This window comes from Anser cygnoides, chromosome 6, assembly GCF_040182565.1.
Source record: "Anser cygnoides isolate HZ-2024a breed goose chromosome 6, Taihu_goose_T2T_genome, whole genome shotgun sequence".
Lineage (NCBI taxonomy): Eukaryota > Metazoa > Chordata > Aves > Anseriformes > Anatidae > Anser > Anser cygnoides.
In genome coordinates this window covers 42,000,391-42,025,342 of record NC_089878.1, presented here as the reverse complement: position 1 = coordinate 42,025,342, position 24,952 = coordinate 42,000,391, and the positions used below count along the sequence as shown (strand labels likewise).

Below are 24,952 nucleotides of genomic sequence, written 5' to 3'. Positions count from 1 at the left end.
GCGGCCGCCCAGTTCTGTCAGCGTAACGCCCCGCAGGGCGCCGCGCGGCCCGTGGCGGGGGAAGCCGCGACGGAAAAAGCAGACAGAGTGCGAGGCTGCAGCCTGGGGACATCCCGTAAGTCGGGCGGAACGGAGGAAGGGAGCGACTAAAGGAAGAAAGTCGGGTATAGAAGGGGCGTTAGGCTGGCTGGTGTCCCGGCTCTCTGCGGTGTCAGCCACACCTGGGTCGCGCCCTGCAGGCTTGTCTTGTTCTGTGGCGGTTGTTCCCCGGTGCTTTTTATCGCTGCTTTTGAAACCCGACAGAGGGCAAGAGGCTAATTCTCTGCTCCGAATTTAGACAGCGAAGCCTGTCAACAGGTTTTCCAAATCCTTTGGAGAAAGAAGGTTGAAATTTGCGAGCTTAAACAAGACATTTGAAAGATTCAACGTATTAATTATAAAATCAGGGCACCCAGTTAACCTGGAAAAAAGTTAATAGCAGAGCAGTCGTTCACTGCTCGCACCTGGCAGCGATCTCCAAAGCGGGGTGTGCAGGGTGGATCCCTTGGGGTGACTGAAGAAACACTTAGAGCGTCTTTACTTTTTATTTACGAAATAAGAAAAGAAGTCACTGATACGAATATTTGACATATGGCTTGGCATCGGTGCTCTTGCTTGTTCCATATGTCAGAGGGTCCCACGTCACACACGGTACCGGTGTCCTGGGGGAAGCGTGGGTGCTCACAACAGAGGGGCTCTCCATGGTTCCCTCGCTTGTTGGCGCACTTTCAGCACACTGCGATGTACTGCAGTTAGTGCGTGCCTAGGTAAGTGGCTCAATGGATTGTATTACCAAGTTTTAACTAAACTAACCCTCGCAAAATGGACAAGTGGCTTAAAAAGATTCCTGCAGAGACCAAAGATTGAAGATATTGCCGCTAATGCAATTGCAAGAGAACAAGGAAATGGCAAAGCTGACTCTTCCCCAGCTTCTATCACAATCTCTTCATCAAACACATTATGAGGGAAAGCAATGACAATCTAATGAGATCTGACAAGAAGTCAGCCAAAAAGAGCTTAAATTATCATTAAATATGGATTTACATCTGCTATCATTAACAATAAACCTCACCCTGAATGTGCGTTGTGCCATGCAATATTAGCTAATGGTAGTATGAAGCCATCATGATAGGCCAGGCTTCTAAAAATGAAGCATCTGGAATGAGAAGACAAGCCTCTCAGTGTTTTTTTTAAAGTCATGTGATACTCAATCCAATACTTTACAAAATTTCACTAAACAATAAATCTTTAGAAGCCTCTTTTAAGATTTCTTACTTAATAACAAAAATAAAATAAAGTAAAATAAAATAAAATATCACATACCACTGGGGAAACACTTCCTGCCATGGTAAAAATGGCTGAAATAATACATGGAAAACAATTCAACAACAAACCAAAATGCATTTCTTTGTCAGCAAATACTGACAGAAATTGAAAGATATATAGGAAACATTGCTGAAGATTTGAAGAAACACATTGTGAATTGTCGTAGGTTTACTATGCAGTTAGCTGAAAGTACAGATATTTCTAACGTGTTTGAGCTGATGGTATTTGCTGGATTCTGTTTCAGTAATGACATGCACGAAGAACTACTTTTTAGTGAACCACTAAGGGCAAGATATCCTGGAGAAGTTATATTGTCAACAGCAAATTACTTCTTTAATAAAAACAATGTTTTATAGGAAAAACAAACAAACAAACAAAAAAAAATAAGTGTAACAACTGATAGAGAAGCTGCTTTGAGTGGATTAATAATAATAAAAAAAGATTCCTGGGGTAAGGTTACCAAGATAGCACCACACATGAATTTCATTTGCTGCATAATTCATAGTAAACTATTGCAGCAACAAAGTTGGAGCCAGAAGTGCACAAAAGGCTAGAGGATGTCATTGATGTAGTTAATTTTATAAAATCAAGACCTTTAAACAGTGGAATCGTTATAATACTTTGTAATGTAGAAATAGCATTGTTCAAAAAGATGTCTTCTGTAGAAATAACATCACCCAAGATAGATGTCCAATTATAATAATCTTTCAATGAAATATAAGAGCTGGAAGTAGACATGCCCAAATCTGCAACTATCTATATGGGATATATTTATTCATGGTTTCATTTTCAGTATTTAAAATTAAAAACTCCATTAAGGAATTATTTTCTGATGTTTGCCATTTATGGTGTAAACTGTTGTGGATGAAGACATCTTCATTGCGTTTTGTCATTTTTTTGAATCCATTAGTGATGGTAATCTTTTGTATTAAGATAATGGGACCTTCAGGCCTCTGGGCATTAGACAAGGTGGCAGGCAGCTGAAGTAGAAGGCGAGTCCTACTCCACTCGGTGTGCCTCTGTGTGCTGGCGAAGGACAATATGAAGCAATGCTAGAGTACTACCAACCCTTCCTGTTTTATCGGGCTGCAATATTCCATGGCTTTAAAAAACAGTTCTTGAACCATGTAAGTATAACCCCTGCCTGAGTCAGAGCAAAATCTGCGTATCTTGTGAGGAGAGTGTGTTAATTTTATCTGCATGCAGTTGCTGAAACCATAATATGTGATGCCAGAGATTTTTCTCATGCTCTGTAAACATGTTCTGCTCTGCTGTGCCAAAATATTTTGTCACAAAAACTAGGTCTTTTAGAGATTCTAAAAACAAACAAGAAAAAAATTTTAATTTTGTGATTTATTGGAGATTGTCTTGTTCTTGGATTTTAAGAATTAAAAACAAGAGGAAGGTGAGAATGTAAAAAAAAGAAAGATGTAAGTGGAATCAGGAGGGAAAAATTAAGTAGAAAAGAAAGTAGAAGAGAACATGGAATAAGAAAACAGTAGGGATTTACAGCATGACAGCAACCCTGATGGATGACTACTGTTGTCTGGGATTCTTAGAGCTGAAAAAGTTAAAGGACATCCTGTCTAAAACAGATCTATTTGATATTTCAGTTCTGTACGTATTCGTTTCTGTATGAGGCAGGAAATAGCTTTGGTATGCAGCCATTTCCTCCCTAGAAAAGCATCCTACCTTGCAAATATTGAAGCCAATAGTACTGCATGTCTCTGCCAATAAATATTTACCTTAAAGTGGATGATGACATTTTTGGTTGGAAAATTGACTTATTTCAGATGATCTGAAGGAGAGATAACAAAAGAAACTTTCCCAGAAGTATTTGTTCAGTAATTAAGGATTTTCATAGTAATGTTACTCTGCCTCAGCAGAACCATATTGATTTTTCAGTGTATTTGTATGTGCTTGGGTATGGTACCCTCCTTGTATCTGAGCTGAATCAGATGTTTTGGGAACTGTTCCTTAAGATAATACGGCATTTCTTTTTTCTGCATTCTGCTAATAGCAATGACAAATGAAGCTAAGTCAGTATCTCTTTACTCTGGTTAATTATCAGAAGTTTCTTTTTTCTATTTGCATGCTCATCACTATTAGATATTGTCAATAAGTTTCAGTCCTAGAAGCTGACACATGCAATAGCAAATGTAATAAATCCTTATGTCATTCCTCCTCCCAACAGCAGCATCGTTCTTAGGCAGGCATTGTAAAAGAGCTGTGAACTTGGGTATTTCACTGTTGGCATATTTTGGAAAGTTGTGTTAGTCATTCCTGTCCATGGTGCTTTCATTTCAAATTTAAGGTCTCATTAGAGCTTATCTACTCAGATCAGACATATCCCCCACTGGTGGATACTTTTTGTAAATAGCTGTTATTTTGATGTGCTGAGGCAGCCTACTTTTACTTTTGGGGGAGTGAGCCCAGAATTCACATAGGAAAATGAATTTCTCCAAGGTGCTGCTGAACCTGCTAGCAATATAAAGAAGAAAATCAACCATGAGAAAATTGAAATAAATAACGTGAGGAGAGCAGAAGAATCTGGAAGACCCATGTGCACCCGCTTACCTTGCTGCAGCTTGCATGCAGGTCAGCGTCAAACTCTTTTCTCCATTATAGTGTTCCCTCAGTCCCTGCAATTCAGACTTGGATTTTGACAGTTGAATCGTTTGGATTCTTTGGATGCCATGACACCTAATAATGATATACTTTGGCTTCATGCTTCTGCTTAAAATGGTAGATAGCGGTGTTACTGAGGTAACCATCTCCATCCCTTGTCTACCAGCACAGTTCAATACAAAAAACAAGTCCTTCTCGGCTTGAGTTAAAGGCAAAACAATATTTCTAATAAGGCATAAGAGCCTCACAGTTCTCATCCATGCTTCCTGAAATATCTTCCTCAAATGCTATAAAACTGATTAAAAGAAGGCAATTCTGAAGAGGTTTAGGTTTGGGGCTGTTGGTTTGGATATTTAAACTTGGCTTTTCAGAGGGCTGTCTCTTAGACAACCCCTTCAGTGCCCTTAACATCCAGACTGTGGGTCGTCTGGCATGAGTCTATGCTTTTAGTGTTAAACCCATAGGGGCAAATTGAACCATTGACCCAGGCTGTATTAGTCACATAATGGGGAATTGTGAATGCAAAAACGAAAGCCATGTTGTACAATCTGCTAATGAGGGTTAATCAGAGGATATATCCAACATAAAAGAAAATGTTTTTTACCATATAGTTTGGAGAGGAGCTGGTGCATAACTTATCAGATAGGGCAATCATGTAATACGGAGTTGGTGTGTTGCCTAAAGCACTAATACTACAAAAGTTTAGTGCCATTGTACATCATTCCAGATTTTTTTTTTTTGTGTGAAAATCTTTGGAACTTGGTTTAAACAAGAAATAATAAGTTGATGTCATAGACTTCTTATGATACTAGGTATGATTCACCATTTTTTTTCTGTTTTTCTTCCACTCACTTTCTTTTTATTTATCTCCAATGTTTACAGTGTCTCCATCTCTTGTTATATGTTTAAACCAGAAGCTGCTGTGAATGGGAATCATACCTGCATAATACTTATCAGAATACTTTGTTCTTGAAAAGTAACACTTGGCACTATTAAAAAACTGCAACATCAGCATGGATACGTAAATTTGGTTTTATTTAACACTTTCCTTTATTTAGATATTTTGTTGGAGATCATTAGACTTGTTTGTCTATGTGGGAGGAATGAATGTGACCACAGGATAGTGCAGCCGAAATCTCTTTCTGCCATTCTCAGTCCTATTTCCACTGAAGTCCTGATCGCAAAGATATGAGGCTTCACAGATATTCAGCTGATGCTGAGGATAGATTATTTTAGTGGTAGTAATTAGGAATGGAATTTATGTTGTAGTGGTTATACACATTTTTGGAAAGTTTTTAGTTGTTGTTGTTACGTTGGTATTTTTTTTTTGGTGTTTGTTTGTTTGTTTTTTAGTTCAGAATGGAGGCATGCCTGAGGGAAGACACAGAATTGAAATTGTGGTAAAGGGTCAAGAGTTATAGGAATTGTCTTTGAGCAGTGCTCTCAGTGCTTTGGAGCTCTTTCATGTTTCATGACAATTCCTCTTTCAGAATCTGCACTCCACAGGCAAGTTACTACTTGATTGCTAAGTCTGACAAAATTACTTGGCAGAATTAAGAATCAACGTCTTTCCAAGCAGGCAGTCTGATTACTTGATCTAATCTAGCTAATAGATACTAGCAAAATTGTACATCGGGCATAGAGCAGGTCTAAAACAGACACTTCAGCATATAGGCATATGGAATATCTTCCTGATATATCATGGTTTTTATTCATACCTCTGTGTTCTTAAATTTATTCCTCATGACTCTGCAGTATTTTTCCTTATCCACCTTTTCTCCAGTATTGCTTCTTTTCAAATGTCAGAATTACTAACTTGTGACTACTGATATAAATTAATCCTGTTTGCACATCTGTTAACTGAGTGATGAAGTATTATTTCAGTTTTCTTAAGCTCAGTCACAGATAGGTAGTACATTTTTCAGTTGAGTCAGTGTAGCTATTTTAGATGCTGCAAGAACATGACAGAAACAAAAATGATTCTGCTGCAGGTGTATGATTCATTTTTTATTAATACATGCTTTAAATAATTTTTTTCTCTGTCCTGTGTTTGTATTGTCTCTTTGTATTAGTTTGGAGTAAAGGTGAATAGCTTTGTAAAGAACATTATTGTTAAGTGTCTGAAGTGTAGAGGAGACCAATTACTGAAGGCAGCCATATATTCAGTGATTTTTATATTGCTGTAATTGTTCACATGTGCATATGTTATGCCTTCTACAAAATCTGTGGGAAGTCTGGCTTCATGTCTGTACAGCTTACCTGTTTCTTCCCAGTGGGTCTAGGAAATCTGAGAAGGTCAGGTCCTGATTCTGATCTGGATACCAAGATTTTCATAGACTACAGGGGAAAAAGAAGCGTCCAGTCATTGAATAATAGTGCTGGAAGGGGGAGGGTAATATCATTAAGGAGAAGGTATGCCTTTCTGGCTAGTTTTTGGTTATAAAATAACTTTGTTGGCAGAATGACTAGAAAGATTAAACTTTGTCGTCATGTGATTTATCCACCTAAATATCCTTGTTTATATATATATATAGACATACATATGTATACATATATATATATCATTGGGTGGTGGAAAAAGTGAATCAATTCTAATAATTCAATTGCAACACACTGAGCTGTATGAGATCCCTTGCACAGACTTCGCTATTTCTGACATATCATATTAGTAACTCTTCTTTCCTTAGATACTGGCATGGTTCTTAAAGGCTAAACATGAGAATTCCCTGTATTTTGTTGCCCTTGATCATGGCTTTGGGCCTTTGCCCTTGAAAACAGAGCTTAATGGTAGGTAATGAAAGCAAAGCAAAATATTTTAATATCGTTATTGGTGTATGCACCAAGTGACACTGAGCTCCTTGGAGCTAGGCAGCTGCAAATGACTTGTCTTCGTATCTACTTTGAGTAAGTGCACAAAAGCAACTCGAGTGTTAGCGTGACCAGCCACTAGAGGGCACGTTATATTCAGCAATTGGATGGTAATCCTTTACCAGATGTGACTTCATACCCAACCCAGCCTAAACAACAAACGTACCTTTTTCACAGGGGGCAAAAACGGATTCAAATTCTCCAGTAATTGCTGCTGGAAGAGCAACTTTCTGAAACAGTAGTGATTATGTGATAATCCTTGGAAGTACATTAATAAGTTGGAAAATGGAGGAAGGGAATTGTGAATTGCCCCTGCTCAGGTTTGGCTGGTTGTAGTTTATAGCAGGGGTAACATTGTAGTAGTATGGCATTGAGATGTGATTGCTGTACATACACAGAGGAATAAAAATAGAAGTTTAACAAAAAGAAAATGTTATGATTGATAGTCTTCACAGAATGTCATAAAAGTTATTCAACAGTGCTAAAGTTGAAGAATCAGAATTAGTTTTGGTATAACCATTGTTAGTATGATAATTATGGGGATGTTCACCTTGTGAGCTAGATTACAGTCTTGCCTCATTTGAGTGAACGGGTCAAGGCTGAGGACAAGTAAATTTCAAGTCTCTCTCTAGTTGCTACCCCATTAGCTTTTTCAAAGGCACTGTTGTACAGAGTGGCTTGTTGTGTATATCTACTGAGGTGCCAGTCACTCGGAAGGCAAGGAGGAGGAAGCAGAGATGCAGGGACCCCTCTCTTTTTCCCATCGGACTGTAGAATTGGATCAGCATGTATGCAGCAGTAATGCGTATAGGCCTAGTCATGTGGAATCCGTAAATAGTTTGGGTTGCAGGCTGTGGAAGTCTTGGGAAAGCACATTTTCCTTGTGATCTTGTTTACATTTTGCTTGGAAAGTGCAGGAAAGGATTTTTTTGTACTATATTGGTGGGGAAACAAAAGTATGTCATAAGCTCGTAGATGTAACTATGTATAGACAAGCTGCCGCTAGGTGGTGGTCAAGAAGTTGAGGATTTTAGCGTTTGTAGGACCAATAGAGCTGGCAAGCTGAAAAGAGCTTTCCCAGCTCTTCGTACCTTGTAACAGACAGGCTTTCCAAAGTACACAGCTTAGAACCCTGTGCATCACTAGGTAAGTTTCATGCTGCTTGCTTACAGAGAAATCTTCATCTTAATATGTTTGTCCCTGTTGCTCCTTGCACAACAGCTTCTGAAACATTGGTCCAAACAGCTTTTGTGGTCATGATCATTAGCTGACACTGTATCCTGAACATTAGTTTAAAACCACTTAGATTAGGAAGGTAATCACTGAAGCAAAGAAAAATGCGTGGCAGCCTAGTCTGCAAAATAATAGATGGAGACACGGCGTTTTCAGAGTGACATACATTTTTGAGCAATTAGTTACGTCAGTAGGCTCTGCTGAACTACCTTCCTAGGTTTAAGGTATGTTCTCAAATGTGTGTCATTTTCAATCTTGTTCAAGCAAATGGTCTCAGAAGTTTACTTGTTATGTGGGAAAAGTTTGAAAAAGAACATCTGAGAGTGGCTTTTCTTAGTCTTTTTTACAAGCTTCATTGTCAAACTTCATAACTGGTGAACAACAGAACAGGATGGATATTGCAGTTGGGTTATAATGGAATTTCCTTTGTAGGCCTTCCTATGTCAGGCATGAGCAGAGGACTCTACAGGTTAGCATACCAATGAAATGTAAAAGATTTTCTTTCTTAGTTACTGTTGTCTGAATGTATAACGATGTCAGCAAGCTAGACAGGTTCACAATAAATGCCTTTTTGACAGTCAGTGAATGGCCTTATCCCTGTTTCACTGTTTGGGATTATAATTGTGTACAATATTTGGAATTAGATAAATCTCTTCCACAACATCTTAGTAACCTCTCTGGATGAGTAGCAGCTTTAAACAGGATCTGGATCAATAGGAGTGCTAGGGAATTTACAGCCAGGCTGGAGCAATATATATTTTGTTCCCATATTATGTACTCATATATTAGGACTGATTTTTATGCAGAGGGAAAATTGTCAACAGTCAGCATTTCAGGTGCTATGATGATCTCAGTTTCCTGTACCTCTCTGGTCAATCTGGGGAAGCACCAGCTGGTTGTGGATATACCTAACTATTTGAATAATTTTAGGACATAGTCAATGAGCTGTGATTCAGTGCTGTGACTTGATTATGAGTCTTTGTAATTAGCGGGAGGTCTTTTGCATTTAGTCCTAATGCAGATCAATGTCTTCTCATAACGTGTAATTGCTTTGTGCTGATGCACTTGGATATAATTCATTTCATACTCCTCCTAGTCAAGAAAAAGGAATCTACGTATACCTTAAAGAATTAGCTAGAAATTATCTCACTAAGTATCCTGCTGCTTGAACTATTATTTTTCATGTAATTCATATAAAGTAGAACAGACCACAAGGAGACATTTAATATGAAAAAGAAATGGTATGTGTAAAGATGTTTACCGGTATTTAGGGTACCCTGAAGTAGTAAGGCGATGGAGTGCCTGTGATTATTGGCCTGCCCTTGGACACTTTCATGGAGTGGTCGCCTTCATGGCTAAGACCAGGGCACTGGCTGACTTGACACACTTGTCCTGCCTTTGGGATGTCTGTGGAAGCATTACTGCCCTACTCTCTCAAGGGCAGTGCCTGCTTTGCTTTTTACAGCACTGTTGATGTCTTCTGCCATGAGAAGTTAAACTTTGTTTCTTCCTGTGGTGGGTAAGTGCTCCTTGTGCAAACTGCCTACAGGCAGCTGTACCAGACAGCTTTGCAACCCTGCTTGTTATTAGCTACTGCCACACCGGCTGCATTCTTTTATAACTACTTTTATTCCCTAGACTAACCACAGCAGCAAGAGCTTTCTTTCTATTTTTGTAATTTAATAGCATACCTTCCCAGTAAATGCTGCCTTAGTGTGCACTTTTCCTGGCCACTGTTCAGAAGAGGAGTGAGTGATCAGCACCTGAAATTCCATCTGTCCGTGTTAGCCCGCCTGCCCCGGCCCCGTGGCAGCACTTCCCAGATCTTCAAATAATGCGTAGGAGACATGTTAACTCTTTATGCAGTTTGAGCAAAAAGAAATGCTTTGAACTTATAAAGAGAACCAAAACCTTAGCATTGTGTATGAATGCCCCTGTTCAGCAATGGCGTGGGCAGTTACATATGATGGTATCCTAAAGAAGCCATTGCATTCTCTTTATCAAACTCCACAAAGCACTGCTGTTCTGATAGTATTTCTTGTCCTCACAGCCCCTTCTAGAGCTTGCTTAGATGTGACAAAATCCTCAACTTTCTCTTTCAACTTTGCTCTAGGTCTTTTTTTTTTTTAAATTATTTATTTTTAACTGGAGAGTTCCACATACAAGGGAAACTGTTGTCTTAATTGTTTGGCTGCATGAGCCAGCGTGTCACTTGAGATATAATGTGCAGCTTCTTGCTATTCTTACTGGCAATGTGTTTTAGAACAGATAATCATCACCGTTCTTAGAATTACTAAATCCCTTTGCTATAGGGAAAGAGCCTATTTTAAAATACTTAGAGCCACAAACTTCACAGTGGATGAGTAAATGTTTGGTTTTCTGCTCTGTGCATATGCTTAACCCTCTTCCTAGTAGTTCCACTGATGGAGCTATGAACTTCGGCCATTTAATTTCCTAGGGTAGCGTTGCTACTGGTTACTGGAAGGCTCTGTTGTGCTTCACTAGGCCTTCTGCTAACACACGGATAGATATCTGAGTCCAAAAAAATCACCATGTTAGTGATCAGATTGGATGAACTGATGAAAGCCCACCCTAGAAATTTCAGATAGCCTGCACATTAGCTATGACACGTAAAACTTTCATATGGCATGCTCTTTTCCCAATCTTCAGTAACTAATGAAAAAAAAAATCACTTGTGTGAAAGTACTCAATTTCAGTAGAAATGGGAATAAAAATGTTGATCTTCTTTTCCACAATAATACTTTTTTATTGTTTCCTAACTTCCCTACAAAGTTTTTGTATAGATGCATGTTACAGTCAGGACATGCATGTGCTGTCTGGGGTATACAGAAGTTGCACTGCTAGCAGTAGCAAGAAGCTCAGTTAACAACTTGGGTATTTACCCAGTTTCTTGGACAGAGCTTGCAGCCTGCACTGAGTTCCATACTATAAAAGCTACATATTTAACAAGAATCAAAGTGGGTTAAAGGTATAGTTCCCAAACTGGGGTCCCTGAATTCATAGTCGGTGTTTTATAAAAGCGTTTTGTCATTACAGCATTTCCAGTTGCACATATGAGGAGACAGATTGATGTGCAATACAAATTACCAACACAACTGTAACCTGTTTTGCCCGTCCTTCCTTTAGTGTAAGACACATACTACAATCCAGTGTAAGCGTGTCAGTCTGTTTTTAAATCTCCTTTGTATTCTGTAATCTCCTCCAGCCAGATAATTACTTTCCTGAGCGAAAGTTGCAACATACTAATATCATGAGATAAATGAAATCAATGTAAATTAAGGACTAGTCTGAACTGAATGCAGTTGTCCAAAATGTTTTTTCCTTCTCTCATGAACTGTAATTATTCTAGCATGATGGTGCTGATCTGATCTGAAATTCCACATTTTGCAGCTCGCCACTGACCTTTGTGACCCTTTTTTGACCAATAAACAAGGCAACTTCTCCACACACACCTACCACTGTGGCGGGTGTTTTTGTACAGGTAGGTGACAAGGTGAGATGACAAGGGCCTGAAGGATGCATCTAAGTAACAGTCTTTTGACTTGCTCACGTGAGAAGAGTGCTTTTTTCAGGCTCAGATCCTCAATCTTGCACGTTATCTTTCTGACTCTTGCTTATTTTCCAGTGTTTATGCTTTGGCTATTTTCATTTTGAAAATGAATGTCCTAGTGATAGGACAAGGGGAACAGTTTTAAACTAAGAGGTGAGATTTAGATTAGATGTTGAAGAAATTCTTCACTCAGAGAGTGGAGGCACTGGCCCAGGCTGCCCAGAGAAGTTGAGGCTGCTCCATCCCTGGCAGTGCCCAAGGCCAGGCTGGGTGGTGCTTTGGGCTGAGTGGGCTGGTGGGAGGGATCCCTGCCCATGGCAGTGGTGGGCTGGGTGGGTTTGAGGTCCCTTCTGACCCCGACCACTTTGTGATTCTATGATTTTACCTTTCTGCCCTTGAAGGATAATTATGGCTAGTACAAATGAGACCCAATTTCGACCAACGTAGTAATAGGAAGACAAATTCTGAAAGGTTGTGTTAGGTTGGATTATGTAACACGTAATGTTTTTTCATAGGTTTGATTTTATGGCTTCCTTCATTTGAATTTAGTTTTATATAAATTTGATTCAGCAGAGCCTGCTGTTCTCTGATCTAGAGGGATACCTGACATGCATTTGTATACAGAGGAGTGATGGTATATTATCATGAATAGGCCTTTACTAACCTTCATTTCAATAGCAAAACAATTACTATCAAAACTTGATTTAAGCAGCACATGAAGCTTATTTACTGCAATAAGCTCTATTGTAGAATTTGCATTTAAGTGGAGGGTATAGTACAGAAATAACATGTCAAATGCCACACTGTTACTTACATATGAGACTGATTGATATCATTCAATGCAATGCATTCTAGTTGAGTTTGCTGATATAGTAGAGTTTTCTGATTTCATACGCCCAGTATCTTTTTAGAAAGTGCTGTATCCATATTGGAACTCTGAATTTGGTCTCAGCCCAGATGTGAGTCATTGCATGGGAAAACGTGAGCCTTGAGAGTGCTTTAAGCCACTGAAGAATGAAAGCATGTCGTTTTTCAGCTTTTTTTTTTTTTCTTCTTACCAGAAAGTTATACAGAGTATGTAACTGTTCAGTAAGAGGGGGTAAAATAATCATATTGAATTATGCTAAAACCTCACAAAGCATTGAGTTACTTTTTGAATAAACTTACTAAACATATGCAGAAGTTAGAAAAATTGAATGAATTCTTTTCCTTCAAGCACCTTCCTTGACAACATACAAGGTTAAGGGAAAAATAAAGTATGACTGTGTTTCAGTTTCTTGTGTTTCAGCACTTAATATGTAGGTGGTTTACAGGTTTTATAAAGACTTAAATGTCTGATTTTCATTGGGAAAATATATGCTATTGCTTTTCACCTACCCTATATGCTCTAGCTGCTGAAATAGCAGATAGAAAGTCTTAGAGATGCAGCACTGCGAGTGCTTTGTTTTGGCACTAACTATTTTAAAATGCTTAAATAAATGAAATCATGCTTACGGCAGATTGAAATTAAAGTAGACAAGTCTCAGAGGTCTCCCTGTTTTATTCTCAAAATTGAGGAGACAGGCTTTTGAAAGTCACATTTACCCTGGGCAATAATTTATTCTGGATATTTTACTGAAACTTGTACCAGGTTTGTGCAGACACACAGTCCCACACAGACTTGAGGAGGGGCTTAATGGATCAAGCTGTCTGTACAGTACCTGACCTATCTCTGTGTATTACTGTATTACGTCTGTCAGTTTTGTTCATTATTTTGCAAATCTGCTTTTTTTTTTTTTTCTTTCAGTATGCTTTCAGAATAGATGTCTGGTGTGGGAAGCTATATAACTGATGATGGACTTGATTGTCCTACATCATATTCACAAAAGCTGATCAGAATTGTTTTTCTGGGTTAATCTGAACGTCCTCTAGAATGTTCCAGTTTTAAACACTTCTGATTAGGTTTTATGAAAATAGCATAGCTAGGATGATTGCATGAGCAAGTCTAATTATGGTATAATTATCAACCCTCCTGTTAATTAAAATGCCATAAAGAAAGCTAAGTAAACATATTTATTTATTTATTTATTTTGATACCCTGGAACACCTAATAAGAGCAAAAAGTAAACTTCATATTTTTGAAACTATGTACATTTAAAACTGATGAATGCTCTGTAGGTTGTATTCATCTAAATATAAGGTATTTCAAATCTCTAATAACATAATGGCATCCTTGGATGAAGGAACAAATTGTAAAAAATACCTCTGTGATGGTAATTGTAAGCAAATGACGAATCTTGCTGCTGATTTCCATTTTTCTTTGCAGACTATGACTCCTCCCACCTCCACGATGTGTTTGAAGAGATGTTTCTCCATATCCCCTGCAGGAATGCTCTGAACATTGTCTTACTCCTAATCTAGTCTTGCCTGAGGTAAAAGCTCAAGGTCTTCTCCCTAACAGGAAGTAGTATCATACTGCAAACAGTGTTTTATGTACTCCAGCCTTATACTACACTTCCATATTTTAGGGGCTTGGCTGGGAAAGAAATTGAACCTCTGGACGTTTTTCTGTCTTGCATTTCCTAGATTCAGTGACTGACAAATCAATTTCAAATCTGCCTTGATGATCAGAAGTGCGGATCTTTTAAAAACTTGAGTTTTGGATCCAGGCTCTGACACTATTCAAATCCTCAGCTAACAGCAGGATGCTCAGAGAATTCAGCCAGCAGCATCCTCCAGTTTAGAATTTCCTGCAAGTTCATGGCTGAGTTTCGTGAAGACTGCTCTGCCACTGACATCTTCTCCTGGCAATGTGACAGAAAATTGAATAATTTTACGGTCAGGTGTTACAGGCTCCATAATGCCATACATAAGGTAGTCACATTGTGTTCTAGCTTTGGAAAATGCTATTACCTGCTTCACAGAAAATGGTTGTGAACGTTGCTCAGTACTCAGAGCAGGGCTGAGGCCTCTGCAACTGATTCCTTTGAAAAAGTTGGCCTACAAGGCATCAGACCTCTTGCTGTAGGTCTAGGCTCACAAAACCCAGCCATTTCAAGTCTCCCTTTCTGCAGTCTGCTTGGCAAAATGGGAGGAGTTTATCCCATGCGAACTGAAGAAATTTTGGCAGTCTCACCTTCTGGTGACCAGTACAGCTGTGAGGGCTGCCCCGTCATTTCCTGCCGGGCTGCCCCAACTTGGTGAAGGTGCATGAGGGTGCACAGCATCAGCAGCTGGGACATGGCTCTGGCTGTGCTCGCTGGGTACTGGGAACTACTGCCACGAGAGCAACAAGCTCAGCTGAACAAACTTTGCATCGTGAGTGGGCTTGGCCAGCCAGCACCTGGGGATGTGGTGCTGTGGCTATCTCATTTGGCTTAGTTTGTTAGAGAAAAATACAGCATAGTGACTTTGCTAGCAAGTCACTTTGAAAACATTCTTTCCTGAAGCAGCATGTCATTGGTTTTGAGCTCACTGAAGCCCTTTCTTCTTAGACAACACCATGGATGTCTGTAAAGAATTGCATATGGACAAGAGCAAGCGTTTGTATGAGTCATACTAATTGAGTTGCTTGAGGTGCTGCTGGTTATACAAATACATGCAAACATCAACCTTACAAAACTCATCATGACTTGCCTGCCAGTTGTAGGGCATGCAAGAATGTTGGAATCCCGCTGAGCATGGTCGCTTTTCTTTGGAGTGGTTGTGCTTTGGATGGTTTGTCTTTTCTCAACAGGAGACCAGGAGTCTACTGATTCACTGTTCCTTTTAGCTAGAGGAAAAGGATGCTGCCTGAGAAGAGCTGGGAAGAATGTAAGTTAATCATAAAAAGTATTTGCACTTTAAAAACAAGAAAGCAGGTATCTCAGCTTTAGTGAAAAAGAAAGCTGGCATGGTTTATCATTTACAAGCTCAGGTATGAATCAGTATCGAGACCAATTTACAACCCGTTGGCTATAAATCCTATTTAATTATCTGATGACTGTTTTGGGGTGTAAATACAAGACAGTTGATGGATCGAGAAGAAATTTTAGACCAGACAAGTCCTTTCATTAACTTGGAATATGGACATTTTTAAAGTGGGAAAATCATAGTTATCCTGAAATTAAATCTATGCTGTGACCTTGCTTCTTTTGTGCCAAAATGGGTAATGGAAAGAGCATACATTTTCTGATATTCTGAGTGTAGAAAAAGGGGCATACATTGAAAGGTTTAGTCTCCAGGTGCTTTGGTTAACGAGTTCTTTTAAGAGGGACTTACTGCATGAGGAAAATAGTTGTTTGTGTTGTTTCTTAACACTTCTTCAATCCTGCATGTAAAATCGTAATCATAGCTGTATGGGTGGAGTGGAGCACACAGAAGCTGGCTATGCTTAGTATTTTATGCGCTATTTATTTGTCATGAGATGTTTTTTGTTTTCTTTTGGTTTTAAGTGTGATATATTAGGAATATATAAGCACAACGGTAGGGAAAATGTGGGGTAGGAAGACAGTCAAAAAATAGGAAATGAAGAACATACGGTTTTGGACTGATGAGGGAATTCCTGGCTTCAAGGACTGATACGTGGATGCTAAAAAGTCATGACTTCTGACTGGTGAGAGCTGATTCTGTCTCAATGAGAAAACAGAAATGGGAAAAGCAGTGAGCTGTCTGTGTTTGTGTATTCTTTGTTTGCTGCCTGTGTTTAGAAAGGTCCTTTTAAAATGAAAATTGGCAGTTTGAATGAATCAGCCTTGATTTGAAGCCTGCAGTTGTTGCTCAAAACCGACACAACTAGGCTGGTTCCAATGGAAAGAGTTTTCTAGAAATATGTGAATGCTATCTATATGCAGTAGTCCCTGAACACTAGCCTCAGTGTTATACTGGAACAAATACTACTTTAAGGCTTATGCACGATCTCTCTTCCTCTTTTTATCTGCTTGAAAATGAGGTATTTGCTGGTCCTTATGCAGAAACAGGAAGCTGTATTCCAATGCTCTTTACAGCTGCTGTGGAGATAAGCTTTTTCTGTCTGAAAAGGTGAAAAACCACTATGTTTTCCATGCAGTTCAAAAGAACCCACATTTTGTTTTGCCATATACTCCTCAAACGGCATCTCCCTTTCCTCCTCCTTAGATTGTAACTGGCACATTGAGTTAGTGAAGATGCATGTTTATCAATCAGGCTGTGCTAACAATATCGTTTTCCATAATATTTCAGCCCCTATGGGGAAAGGCATGGCCAAATTTTAATTTAGCTTAAAACAAATAATCACTGCTGCATGTTTTTGTCGTGTTAAAAACAGGTTATTAATTGTACCTGTAAAAATATTCAGAACACACAGACTACTTTGCTTTTAAAAAACAAACAAACAAACCAACCAAACAAAAAACAACAAAGCCAAAATAAAATTTTTGACAGTCTTTTTATATACACCAATACAGAAACAGTAGATTTAGTTCGGTTTCTTCCCTTAATTTGACCTTGTCCCACAGGAGATAATTTTATGTAACCAAGTCTAGAAGTTCACAGCCCATTTGACACAGCCCTTTGTTTTCAGTCCTTGTGCTATTTATTAATCAGAGGAAAATGAAAATATAGTCTGATGATCAAATTAAAATAAGAAGAGGAGAAAAATGCATTGATAAAATAAATATCCCAACATAAAATGTGTAAAACACACATGGCTCAGAAGCTAGACAGATCTCCTTCTATAGAGGTATTTGGGTTGTGCTTATATTACATTTTTTCATAAAGATGATAAATATGATTGCTGTTCTGATATTTTCTTAAAAAAAACCAAAGAGCTTCGCGAATGGTAATGATGAAAATAAAGCAAGAAAATGAGAAAGTGATTTACATCAAAGTTACAGTTTCTTATCATAATGGCCACTACATACTGGGAATTTCAATAATTATTCTTAATCTGCTTAATGAGTAAACTTAATGTGTCCTACATAAAAAAGATAAATCTCAGTAAGAATCTCAAAAGATTTGTTTTTATTCTCTTGATGTTTTTAAGCTTTCATGATCTGTAGTAACTCTGTATTTCACGTTAGGTCATTAACCTAAGCACTAGCAAACTCAGTTTCTTTATCATCTTCCCTCCTGAAGGTTAATGACAGAATGCACAAAGGTGTTGATGAGACAGGCAGACTTAACTACATAGTCTTCAGACAAAAGAGGCCTATTTTAATGGACTTTTTTAATGTAATGTAGTAGCACATGATAAAAAAAGACGTAAAAATGTTTAACCCGTATGATTAAAGCAGTACATCTCAGGACCTAGAGTAACAATCCGGGAAGAATATATAAAAGAGGAACTCCTGTTAATTTGCACTAAGCTGCTGCTTTGGATGACCACAAATCAAAGCCCAGCTGTGAGCTTCTTTTTTTTTTTTTTTAAACTGCCACTATGAGTCCAGGTAAAACATGAGTGGCTGTCGCATTACAGTAACAACCTGGGAATGTCACTAATGAGCTTGCTAATAGTCATAATCAATAAAGGCTACTATAATCATGCTCACCATGCAAGCATGTGATGTAATTGCAACTGTGCTGGCAACAGTCCCCTCTGCAGACAAGTGCTTTAAGATGTTTGTGTATCCTTGGTGCTGTTTTTAGAACTCTGCTAAACTGTTGTGGGTTTTGTTGTTGTTTAATGGTTGAAGGGACAAGTTGCATGGCTCTCTTCTACATTCCTGTAGCATGGCAGTAAATAATTTCCCAAGCAGAGATGAAGAGAGGTTGTCCTGTGGACCAGTCTGAGGAGTATGTCAAATATGCTCAGGCCCTGCTTGCTGCTGTCTTTTTGGCAGCAGCTGGAAGGAGCCTGGGGAAGGAATGTGCCTTTTGTCTGGAGCAAGGCACTGGGCATTAGTAGTAGCAGTAATGCCTGCAGAAAGGGTGCTCAGCTTCACTCGGTCTCTGTTTAAGTGTGAGTTGAAGAAATATTAGGTCTAGGGAGTCTAAATTCTTTGGTGGGGAAATACCTATGTCTATATTACCTTTGAGGAGCTGTTCAGGAGCTAGAGGAATGGAAATCTCATGGCTGATGTTAAACTTGTGCACCTTACGTGGTAATACAACACAACTGTACTCGTGTTCATACTTCCTATAATTCCAGTTTTCCTGAAGCATAAATGATTAGCTGCTGCTGATTTAAACCTATAAATAACTAAAGCAAAAAAGGAGATTACCGGGGACTGAACTCAGAACCAATGATTTAATTTGTAACAAAAGACAAACTTTTTTTTTTTTTTTTAAGAATTTGAAGAATTAAAAAAATCAGATCACTTCAGGGACAAAAGGGAGATGGATTTAGTTTAGAAAAAAGGATTTCCGTGGCCATCAGCTGAAATCGGCAAGGTTCAAATTGCAAACAGTATCACACAGGAATATAACTTTTTACTTGAACTCTCTAATCTCCAAATTATGCATAATAATAATATAACCTGGTTTGACTCAGTGAAACATCAATTTCTTTTAAATGTACATTGGGCAGTCTAATGTAGAAATATGGTTGATTCTGGATGACTTGTTAAATTCACCCAGCCACCATCAACTCTTTCACAAGGTTATGAACATTTAATCAGGAAGTACACTGAATAAACAGACAAGAAGACTGCTAGAAATGAAAATGTACAATGAACTATCCAAACAGCAGAAGGCTTAGTGAATGAGGCATTGTACACTTAAAACAAACAAAAAATCTTAAAACTTCTTAGAAATTAGCTTTTGTAGCTAACATATTTTTCAAGACATCATGATTGCTGACCATGAATGCCACACTTGCCAAAAGAAAAAAAGAAAAAAAAATAGCTTTATTCTATGCATAAACAGCAGCCAGTTTTTCCATTCTCAAATCCCAGCAACCTTAAGCTACTTGTGTCTGAAAAAAAGGCACAGAAAAAAATATTGCTATTCCTGTCAGCAATCTCCATGAACCTCAAAAGGTGTAATACCTTCTCCTAGCTTACCTCAGATCATCTTTAAAATTACTTGCTTTACCTTTTTTTTTTCCCATGATCTCTGTAATAGGGACCACATTACAATGTAAAAGTTTCTGAGTACCTAATTTTAGTACAGTTAGCCTAACCAAGTTTTAATTCCTAATTTGTTGAATTAATGCTACAGGGTATAACACGGCACACCTGCATATTTTAAGTGTATGAATAATTTTGTTGCTCCTTCCAGTTTATAGGAGGAACATAGCAGTTTCTCCTCTTAGCGTGTTTATAGTCCTGTATACGTTAGACTTTTGGAAGTCTGCCCATGCCTAATGCCACTGTGTTTGTGCTGGCATTCAGCTTGATCACAGCCTGCAGAGGACAAGGTTTGCTCGGAAGGCAGGCAGGCGCAGCATCGGCTCAATGCTAGTTATTCTCAAGCTCTGCTTTGCCAGAAAGGGCCATTTACTTGTTGATGAAGACTAGTGTCTTTTTAAATCTGCAGGATGGAAAGGCGCCTCCCCGGGTGCTGATGAGTTAGAAGTAACATTGCGCACAGCAGCAGTGCAGCCACACTTCAGTAATCATCCAGTTCCAAGGACTGATGGAGTAAAGTAAGTGGTGAAGCCAGAAATGAAGCCTTTCCTCATAGAAGATACAAATTAACAGCTATCATATATCTATATATAAATGATTTTGTGACAAAACTTTATAAGGGTTACATGTTTCTTGTCGTGGTCTTTGTGCGCCGGGAGATGCACGCCTCTCCCAGAAACCACGGGCTGGGTGTTGGTAAAGAGCATTTCCTGCTGGCCCTGGCCAGCCCCTCCCGTCACCAGCCTCGTGTTGCTTTGTGCCGTGGTGTGAAGCTTCCTCCATGTTCTCTGCCTCGTGCTACCTATGAGAGATGTCGGGTCTCCAGTGTTCTCAGAATGACAGCTTTCTTTCTAATCCCTTTATTATTGTTCACAGCTGCCCTAATTTACCCATGGCCACAAACCCAGGTTTTTGCCTTTTTTTTTTTTTTTAATTGATGTTCACATTGTTACCTTTTATTAGTCTTATGAAAACTCAAACACAGAATGTACAAATGACTAGTGTCATTGGATGTCTTCTCTTCAACTAAACAAGTGTCTGTCAGCACTGATAGTCTGAAGACCAATTTTTTTTTTTTCTAGAATGATTATGGTCCTCCTTTTAGGCAAGCTTTTATTTTGCATAGCTCATCTTGCTCCTATCAGGCTCATCCATGTCTCTCTTCTTTGGCTACCCCATAAAGTAATGTGGGTATGGCAAATAAATGTTCCATTTCATTTGGCAATTCACATGTACTCATCAGGTTGTTCTGATGTTGTCAGGCCACAGCTAGGTGTTCTTGCAATAGCTGTACGCATATTACTTGAATTAATGTTTTAGGAGATATCCTAAAGCTGTGTGCTATGGTAAGTGGAGTTGCTCTGTTTTTCTCTCAGGATATGTTGCCAAAACATGCATCTGTCTGAGCATGCAGGAGAAATTTTAGAAGGCACTGCAAGACTGCAGCACTTACATGCAAGCTCATCTGCAGGGGACTCTGTGCAGCAGTGACACCCCGGTCAGGCAGAAGTGGCTCACCAGCCAAGATCCCCAGCTGACCAGAGCAAACGCCTGTGGTCAAAACATCGGATGCAGCCTCCGAGGAAAGGGGACCATATTGATTCACTAAAACTTCAGGTATGGTAGCTGAGCATTCTGAACTCACGTATAACTTAAGTTTCCTACATTGTTCACAGAGGACACTTCTTAATCAGGCAGGAGTAAAGGCCAGGATCTGGATTTTTTTTTTTTGAGGCCACTTAAACGATAATCCTAATTGCATTAGGATTAATCTCCTTTTAATGCATATTTTGTGACACTTCTCCCCTCTTCCCCCATCCAAGATAGGGAATTACAGAGATGTTAATTTAAGCCATTGTTTCCTATTGTTCTCCAGCATTTAGTGAGTATAACTGTCTCACTGAGGTCAGTGCTGCTTTTCATTGTCCCTTTGGGAGTTATTTACATAAAAGGACAAGTATAAGGCTGCTGTTGAGTCTCACTGTACATCTTCTCAATCTGTTCTAATATTAAACTATTTAACTCCCCGATTTTGATACAGTTTAGTTCTTCTTTCAGTCCATTTGCAGATTAAGTATGGAAATAGAGAAGTACATTCTCCAGGGTGCTATGACTATTTAACTTCCAAATCAGCATTACCCTGTCTTAAGACATGGACTTTTAAAAAGTTAAACAATCTTTTATCTTCCTCACTGGCTTATCAATCTGAATGCAAAATTGTGAATACAGTGGATTTTAAAAACATTTGCCTTATATTTATGCTCCTGACATTTTGAAATAGGCCCAAATCCAGACTGCACTGTGAAAATGAACAATGAAATTAAATTGTGCCCTATTTTTCTCCGCTTTCACACATTGTCTGAAACTGCATGTAAAGAGAAATTAACCAACGTAATAATTTTAATGAGTATAGCACCAAGATGCAATGTGTAAAAATATATAAACAAGTAAGACTAGTAAAAACAAAAGAAAATGTAATGAAACAGAAGATGGGGTGATGTCCCAAGTCTTGTTGCTTTTGATCTTAAATTAAACAGCCTCAAAAATCATTCCTTCATACAGCTGTTTGCTATATTGCATTGATTACCTGCTTTTTTGAGAGGTATTAGCAGATTCAAAGACGACAATACAGGCTATGTATTTTCTATGTATAGAACAGACTATGATCCTGTCAGTCTACTGTTGTGTCGTCTACAGCTAATTTAAATCTTCCTGGGACAATGAAATACCAACTAAGTATACTTGGCTCACCTTTAGTAGGTAATAGGCATACCAGATAATCAACAGTGATCTGCATTAATCTGTGTAGCAAAGCTTGTACATGACTCTGAAGCTAGTTAAAAGTTGATGCAAGATCAGTGTTTCTTGTAGGAGTAATTTGGCCAAACTCAAGCTGAAGTAAATAGAAACTATTTTCTCCCTTAACAGGAAAAGAAATGTCTTCTAGGAAAGAAAGGGCACAATCTGCACAGCACCAACCCTCAACAACACATCACACTGCAATCATTGGGCAATGTCATAGCTGTGTAAAAAGTTAAGCTATAACTTGTTACTTTTACTGGGCTGTTTACCCCTTAATTTCTTACCCGTTGTACAATCAGGAGGCAGAGGTAGCCCAACCAAGTACAGAAAAATTGCCTTGTTATCTAAACTTGGAGCAGTTCTGCTTACCTTTTATCATTTCACTGATGCAATCAGGCTATTTGCAAATATTGGAAACTGAAGAAAATTGCAACGATGGGGAACAATAATTATGAACGCTATGAAGTTAAGAGATTCTGCAGAATGAGGAACGTACATGATGTAGTTACTTAAAATAATCAATGATTTGAATTATAAATAAATTCAAGGAGAATTTAGCCAATGTGGAGACTACACTTTCTCTGAAAGCAAGAAGATATTAATTTTTTGGGGGGTAGGAAGGGGAGGAATAGAGAAGTGGTGGAAAGAAAACATGATAAAGTTCTGAAATATCTTGATTACCTGCATCTAAAGTAAAAATACTAGTCTAGGGACTAAAGGGAGGCAAGTACATAGTTTCACACCTTGGTATGCCAGCCTGACAAATTTGGAATATATGCACTGTTGAATGGCCGAAGTGGTTTTGATATATTTAACCTGCTTAAAACATATGATCAGACTTCACATTCATGGTATTTGTTTTTGAATACCACACAGAAAATAATAATAAAAAGAACAGGGAACAACTTTTCCATGGATGAGACTTCCATATTTATTATTCTTCCATGTGCATAGAAAATGGCAGTGAAGTTTTTTTATGAAATAGGCAAGGAATGGGAGAGGTGTAGATATACTGAACTAGACTTTGTGCTTCAAAATTACACTATTAATTTTAAAAAGTTTTTTTTTAATTTATAACATTTTCTTGGATTTTTTTTTGTGCATGATGTTTCAAATTCCTTTTAAAATGACACACTGCATTACAAATGGATGGCACTTTGAACCAACATGGCATTTTTCATATTTACACCAATGAAAGAAATTTACACAACATAATAGCATACAATCTTGACATTTAGTAATAGCAATAAAACAAGGGCATCCGTTTTATTTTTTCTGTACAAACTATCAGAACAAGACTTTTATTCACATAAAAAAATCAGCTTTAATTTGCTCTGACCTACACACTTTCCAAATTCATTTTACTCAATTCTCAAACCTCTCATCACATCGCCCACACCCTCACCAGACTACAGGAACTACAAGTAATTATACCTAACATCTAAACAGAGCAAAAAATCCATCCCTTCCAGTTTTTCTTCCTGACAATTCCTCACTCAAAAAAACAAAAACAAAACAAAAAAACAAAACAAAACCAAACCTCCAAAACCAAAACACTTCCTTGTTCCTTCTTTTATTTCACTTTCACATTTCATAACCAAAGCAACAAATGAGGCAATTCCATTTCTTCTCAAGCAAAATGAGAAATATACTGTTTTCTTCCTTTGATGCTACACCCAGGAGTCAGGTGAACCTGGGTACTGTTCTGCTCTATAAGAAGATCGTCTGGTGGAATAAAAGTCTACATAATTTGTGGTTGATTTCAGTCCATATTGTGTTGTATAATCTGAAGCAGGAGGAAAGTGAACTCGATCATCAAAGTATGGGTCTTCATAGCTATGTGGGGACTGCAAATATAACCTGTATGCATCGTAGTTTTTTCTGTTGGTATCTTCTTGACTGTAATACAATTGCTGATGCTGTTGACAAAGTGGAAGAAAAATAATTTTTAAAAATTTACTTAACAGAGAAAATACTTGTTTTCAAACATTTCATGCATTATACACAACCTTTCCCTAAAAAGTTTAGTGTAGCGCTACCAGCGATGACAATAACAAATGTTTCAAACCTCCGCGGAATGTAGCTAAGGTTTAAACGAATCTAATGCAGGAAAAACTTCTAAGTCCACCTGCATGTCTCCTCCTGCATTCACTAGGAAGCTAGTAGCTCTCCAAAAGTAGTATTTTTAGAGCATCCATAAAAAATACAGAACCTGACCATAGCTACCAAACATATCTGTCAAGTCAGAGGAGTGGTCTCAGACCCAACCATAACAAAACACGGTTAGTCACTAAAATATGTGACTATAAAAAGAAAACAAAATAATAAACTGGCAATAGCTTATGTACTTTTAAGTACAGTAATGCCCAATAACAGATTAAAAATGGTGTAGATACGCTCTACCCAAAACACTCTGATATTACAAAATATACTCAAACTCTTTTAAGTTCCATTAAAACACCATAGGCTGAGTCTTTTTAGC

General features: G+C 38.3%; 1 protein-coding gene and 1 long non-coding RNA gene across 13 annotated transcripts in view; one reads left to right on the top strand and one right to left on the bottom strand.

Moving 5' to 3' along the window:
• The first annotated feature begins 5 nt into the window (after positions 1-5).
• On the top strand, positions 6-24,026 carry LOC106043889 (uncharacterized). 5 transcript variants are annotated; one of them, XR_007159960.2, is made up of 9 exons: positions 6-115; positions 2,299-2,492; positions 3,832-3,963; positions 11,506-11,596; positions 13,971-14,076; positions 15,381-15,457; positions 20,078-20,186; positions 21,045-21,285; positions 22,597-24,026. It is a non-coding gene; the product is annotated as an uncharacterized lncRNA (long non-coding RNA). The 5 variants fall into 5 exon arrangements; XR_010832186.1 differs by lacking the exon at positions 3,832-3,963; XR_010832185.1 differs by lacking the exon at positions 11,506-11,596.
• Positions 23,377-24,952, bottom strand: part of PKP4 (plakophilin 4) — a 94,710-nt gene continuing 93,134 nt past the window's right edge. For all 8 annotated transcript variants that reach the window (XM_066999080.1, XM_066999077.1, XM_066999081.1 and 5 more), the window contains one exon: positions 23,377-24,389. In XM_066999080.1, the coding sequence (XP_066855181.1) occupies positions 24,141-24,389 (249 nt within the window). In that variant the 3' untranslated portion in view covers positions 23,377-24,140. The remainder of the gene's footprint in view (positions 24,390-24,952) is intronic.